The sequence below is a fragment of the Medicago sativa genome, chromosome 3, assembly GCF_051527215.1.
Source record: "Medicago sativa cultivar Bolivia chromosome 3, Bolivia_mono, whole genome shotgun sequence".
In the NCBI taxonomy this organism is placed as follows: Eukaryota; Viridiplantae; Streptophyta; class Magnoliopsida; order Fabales; family Fabaceae; genus Medicago; species Medicago sativa.
Window position 1 is genome coordinate 99602564 of NC_140751.1, and position 6420 is coordinate 99608983.

The window sequence follows — 6420 nt, forward strand, 5'->3', positions numbered from 1 at the left end:
TCATTTGAAAAAAATGATATTAATCACACATATTTGTTTTTATATCATTGTATATTTATAAGTGAGTTCATCTGCCACCAACAATGAATTGATCAAAGTAGTAAAGGATTTGGGCCTCTCAAACACATGGTTTGTGGCTTGATTCATGACTCTTGCGTGTGGAAAAAGTTCAACTGGAAGGAGAAAACCAGCATTTATGTGTCCCACATGTTTTCGACGACGATTAGTCACTCATAAATGGCGATGAAAACTTCATACCAGTATCATGTTAACCCAAAAAAAATTTGTTCGTATGTTAATTTTATCAAACGTTGTAATTTTAATTAACTATTTTGTCTGCTATGAACTATAAACTACATTAACTTATAAATTATTCGCTATAAAGTCATCCATTATATGTTAATTTATCCATTATTTGTTTTTTTTTCAAACAAAGCCAAAGTAAATTTTTATAAAAATTACTAGTTTGTAGAATTATTTCCACAAATAAAAGTCTTACTAAAATTTTGTGTTTCTAGTACGAATAAACTCTTAGTCGAGAATCAGCTTTGTTCAGTTGGTAGGGATATTGCATATTATATAGGTTCGAACCCTGTACACGTCTCTTCTCCATATTTAAAACGTGTAAGGTCTAGTCCCGAAATAGAAAAAAGAATAGAAATAGTCTAAACAAAATCAAAAAACAATAGGGACAAAAGCGTAAAACACCTCACCTTCTTGTCACCGTCACTGTCTTCGTGTTCATGCTTTCTTCACTTTTTAGTTTCACGTCCTAAAAAAACCTAATTTCATCGCTGATTTGAATTGAAACCATTCACTCCACAATGAAGAGGAAGAAAACTTCTCATCCCAAATCTGCACAACAAACGGTTTCAGATTCAACATTAACCACGACGGATTCTTATTTACCCGATGAGTGTTGGGAATCTATCTTCAAATTCATCATCAACAACGATGACGACGAAGACAACAACCGTCGCAACTTGAATTCTCTCTCCCTCGTTTCCAAACAGTTCCTCTCCATCACTGACCGTTTCCGATTCTCACTCAATGTCTATCATCCAAAAGAACTTCGTATCCTCAAAAGGTACACCAACCTCAACTCTCTCAACCTCGCACGCTACTACAATTACCACACTGATCTCGACCAGTTTCTTCGCAAAATCTCTCGTTTCCCATCGAAACTCACATCACTTAATCTTTCCAAACAACTCACCTTTCCTACAAATGGGTTGCGAGTTTTTTCACAAAAGATTACAACTTTGACATCTCTCACTTGTTCCCGCATTGATGTCAACCGTTCGCTTAATAGTTCTCATTTGTTCCTCATTGCGGAATGTTTCCCTTTGCTTGAAGAACTCGACCTCAGTTACCCCACATATTGCGGCGAAATTTCCTCTAGCTTTGTTGATGGGGTACAAGCACTTTCACTTGCTCTTTTCAAACTGCATAAGGTTAATTTTTCTGGCTTTCCCATAAACAATCAATCGCTTTTCCACCTGTTATGCAACTGCAAGCTTCTCCAAGAGGTCATCATGTTTGACTGTAATCAAATAACCAATGCAGGAGTTACTTCTGCTCTCCGTGAAAGACCAACATTGACGACTTTATCCTTTTCCACTACTCCTAACAATCCAGTATTCAATAATTTACATTTTATTGATTCGTTGGTGAGTTTGAAGGGTTTGACTTGTCTTGATTTGAAGCATTTGACAATCTCGGATGAGTTGCTCTACTCAATTGCAAGGGAAGGTCTTCTTTTGAAAAGGCTTGTCCTTCAAATTTGCACCGGCTATAGTTATGCTGGAATCATTTGTTTGGTATCCAACTGTCAACTTTTGAAACATTTGGATCTTCAAGATGCTGCTTTTCTGAATGATCAACATGTTGTAAATTTGTCTTTGTTTCTTAGTGATTTGGTGTCCATAAACCTTAGTGGTTGTCCTAAGCTCACCAAATCAGCCTTGCTTACACTTGCTAGGTATTGTCCTTCACTTGGTGAGATCAAAATGGAAAACATTGGGACGGATTGTGTAGAGAATTCTGATTCTTTGGTGGACTTTGGTGTATACCCTCAATTAAAGTCTCTCTATCTGGGTGAAAATACATGGTTAAGTGATGAAAGCATAATAATGTTTGCTTCCATTTTCCCTAATTTGCAGCTGCTTGATTTGAATTCTTGCAATCACATATCTAAAGGTGTCTGTGAAGTTTTAAGGAGATGTTGTAAGATTAGGCATTTGAACCTATCCGAATGTTCAAGAGTGAAGCTATTTGGAATGAACTTTGCAGTTCCAACACTGGAGGTGTTAGACTTGTCATTTACGAAAGTTGATGATAAAACACTCTATGCAATCTCAAAGAATTGTTGCGGGCTTTTGCAACTATTACTGGAACGTTGTGATAATGTCACGGAGAAGGGAGTGAAACATGTTGTTGAAAACTGCACACAATTGAGAGAACAAGATCGCCTTCTTTACTAGTATTTTGAAAGTGCTGTGCTGAAAGTTTGAACTCTGTAAGTTTTTTTTTTTTTGAAGATTTAATTCTTTAAGAAATTGCATTTTTTAAATGTCAACTTACAAATGTGCATTTACTCATCAGTCTATGGATGATAATTCCCCAAGTAATAGTGTAATATTTTTATATAATGTACAGTGTAATGCTAACAGTTATTTAGGGTGTTGTTAAATGGCGGATTTTTAGCAAAAACCATAAGCAATTATATGAAGGAATACCGGTGCCCGCCATGCAGTTGCCATTGGCTGCAATGACATGTTTATATGGCGGATTTTTGGCCTTCCGCCATCAACACCACTTGGGGGCTATATGCAGTTTTAAATTGTTTTGCTTTTGTTCGCTTTGCCTTGAATTATATAGCTTAAATAATTCATTGGCAACATGAGTTTCACACTTTTCTCTGTTGTTACTTTTCTTAGTTTTCCATGGTTTCTATCAACTTTTGATATCCAACTTTATGTTATTTCTTTTTGGACAAAACTTACAGCCATTCTATACTTTATATTCCTGCTCTGCCCTGCCATAATTTAACATGTGGATTATATATTCCAGTTTAGACCAGCAACTAGCGGTTTATTTACCTCTTTTCTTACCTGCTTAAGAGTTTTCTGTTTTTTATTTTTATTTTTATTTTTTATGATATATTTAAGAGAATAAGAGGTAGTGTAGACATACATGTGTTTAGAAAACCCAAACATAATTGGCCCAACTGAACTGATTAATTAACCACTGGGTTCTGTAGATATTCATGGATATGGCGGTTTCTTTGGTTAGAATCGGAAATAATACATTTCAGCAGTTAAGCTTGATTTCTAATTTTTCTAAGCTTGAATATATTTTTCTAAAGTTGAGAAAACATTGTCTAAACTTTTTCATACCCATAGGTGTTTGCAGCATACAAAAAAAATAGAGAAATATGAATATATAAAAGAAATCAAATCTCTAGAAAAAAGTCAAATTTTCTGCTTAAGTACTTTTCACTTGAAGATCCAATCTGCTGACATAAATTAATACTGTAACTTGTAAGTAGCACATGTTGCATCTTGCTTCTAATACATTTTTTCTGATCTACTAATTTCGATGTTCAACAATGTTTGAGCCTTGTTGAATAAACTGATTAGTAGTCTATTTTATAAATTACTGAAGAGGTCAGATGAGAGATTGATCCTTCCTTATTCTTGTGGTCCTGTGGGTTTAGTTTCGCTTAGAAAATCAGTCATTTTTGTAAGTTAGTTTCATGAAGTTTGTTTTAAAATTTTCTTATATAACTGATGAAAGACTTGATATTAGAGTTACATAGCTTATGTCCTGTGATTTGTCAGTGATTTAATTTTTTTAGGGAACAGTGCTTTGTTTTATTCATGTAGGGGTGCTTTATGGTTTTAGTTTTTAGAATATACATATACTATGTGTGTGTACATAATTTCAGTTTCATTTATTGTTACTGCTGGGAAGTAATGTTAAAATAACATCACTTTGTTATTTTACTCAAGAGATGCTCTAATGTTAAGCTAGATTAATAATTTGATGGAGAAACAAAGCCTTCAACAAAATGACAGAGACCTTTGTTTTACACGATCTCTGATGGTTCAAGTAGAAGAATTTCTTGTTAAAATTAACTATAGAATAGATCTCTGATGGTTAAGTAGAAGAATTTCTTTTTAAAATTGACTATAGAATCAATTCAATATCTCATATGGAAATACCAAATACATTCCTTATTCAAATCCAACCGTCATGATCAAATTAAGCTTTAGGTCATAAAATATATTCATGGTTTTCGTTCAATGGTATCAGTACACTCATGCTAAAAGTCATGTTAAGTTCTATTCATTGATTTGCTTTAAAATTACTTGAAAATACACTTAAGGCTATTGAGCTTACTTAACATAAGCCTTTTTCTTCTCTCCTCTGCTGAAGTTGACTCTGCTGAACTGACAGAGGTGTTTTTTTTTTCAACAACTTTGGATTTCAGTCTTCTTTTATCTCCTTCCCGCAACTCTTTTTTTTTTTTGTCCATATTCATTAACACTTTTTTCTTCTTCCGAACTCATTTATTTAATCCATATTCATCTATTTTGTTGTGCAGAAAATTAATTGTAGGCATTAGTCTGAAGATTGGGAAGACAACTTCTGGTATGGATTGATTCTTATACTTGATTTTTAAATTTCGGTTTCCTTTGTCTCTATTCCACATTTGAAGAAAGTCAAAATATGAGTTGTGTATTATGTTCACATTGTGTCATTGACACTTTTGTGTGGTTAAGCTCTGTTTTCGAAAAACTTCAAGCCATTTTTTAGTGTTTTGACTGTTTTCCCAAAGAAAATTAGAACTCTCATTATTATATATTTTTACTATGGAGTTCGTCCTTTTCATTTTCTCTGTAAAACTAATACAAATTTCATAATAAATATAGTCGCATTGATGTTTCCTGCTTCATGACTTTGCACAAATATTTTTTGTATGTGCATGTTGTATTGACTTGCCAAAATTTATTTTACCACTTACTCGGAAAGATGACGGTGCATTTACTTAATACGAATTAGTTTCTATCTAGGTCATGTTTGTCACTTTTTATGACAAGTAATGTTTTATTTTTCATAGATGTACACAACTTGTTTCTACTGTCACGATTTTATTTGTTCTGCCTTGCCTTTAGTTTCTCATTATGACAAATCATTGATATCAACAACTACTTTGTTTATGTGTTATGCCACAGTTTCACATTTAACCTGTTAGGAAGCCAAAAAAATGAATTTCCTTCATTGAAAACTTTAGTCTGAAATAGATTTTGCTTTGTTGCCAATTAGTCTGCTTTTAAAATATAATTTGTGGGTTTTAGATTCTAAATAAGACATCCGAAGTAAATTACATAGAAATTATGGAAAGAAAACCGAGAGAGGTCACAAACATCACTTACAATTATGTTACTTGAAAAAGTAGTCTCATTATGTTAAGCATAGGATTCATCATGAACTGACTATCTTCTTAAAGAATTATTTTCATATGCTATATTAATTTGCAATTGCTGCAACTGAAAATGCTTCTTATACTAAATTGTATCAGATCCAAATGACTGATGCTTACTTTGGAATATGTGGGCAGGAAGGCAAAACAGTGATGAAGTTGAGAGATTACTACGAGAATATCAATAGTACTTCAAATTTATTAACAACTTAAGATGCTTTCCTTTTAGCTTTGTTCTCAATATATCTTATATTTATTTGAGTATTTGAATTCTGACAGCTGAAATTTGGTTTACAAGGGATATAATAAAACATATGCACACATGTAGCTTTTCTAAATCTTAATCACTATGAACATGAAACCATATACTAAAGTGGGAATCCATGTTGTGCGTGATGGAAATTGGAAAAGTTTTAAACATTTTGTCACTAGGGAAGGATCTTCAAGATATAGATGGTTTCTGCATTGACAAATAGTTAATTGAGTTATGCATTCTGTTCTATATACATATGCAAGTCTCTCAGTATTGAGAAATACATCTTATTCTAAATCAGTCTAGTTGTGATTATATGATGATAAGGGATTCTTCATACTCCTTAACCTCTTTCGTTGTTGGTAAAAAATTTAAATTGTTTTTGACCTATAAATTTCAGTCTTCCAATATAGTGCCTTATTCAAAGATATATTAAAGCGCTACCCATCAACAAACATAGTAATTTGATATCTTATAGTCCTTCTCACGATGAGATTTATGTATTTTTTAGTAGAATTCTTATTTTCCCATGAGAAAAAGTTGATATAAAAATTCAGAGTTCCAATCCTAATAAAGAGAAAATTAACAAAACAATTAACATTTCACTTTGATATGAGTTGTGCTTACGAGACCGTATAACTTGGCTAATCATGAAATGACTAGAAGAAATAAAAAGACA

General features: G+C 32.8%; 1 protein-coding gene across 3 annotated transcripts; it reads left to right on the forward strand.

The window, feature by feature from the left end:
• Nucleotides 1–790: 790 nt before the first annotated feature.
• On the forward strand, nt 791–6088 carry LOC146942801 (uncharacterized). 3 transcript variants are annotated; one of them, XR_015032858.1, is made up of 3 exons: nt 791–2518; nt 4610–4656; nt 5588–6088. XR_015032858.1 is itself a non-coding variant. In XM_085756884.1 (2 exons), the coding sequence occupies exon 1, from the start codon at nt 825–827 to the stop codon at nt 2481–2483; it is 1659 nt and encodes a 552-aa protein (XP_085613010.1). In that variant the 5' UTR covers nt 791–824; the 3' UTR covers nt 2484–2518; nt 5588–6088. The 3 variants fall into 3 exon arrangements, 1 of the variants encoding a protein (XP_085613010.1); XR_015032859.1 differs by having other exon boundaries at nt 5627–6088; XM_085756884.1 differs by lacking the exon at nt 4610–4656.
• Nucleotides 6089–6420: the final 332 nt, after the last annotated feature.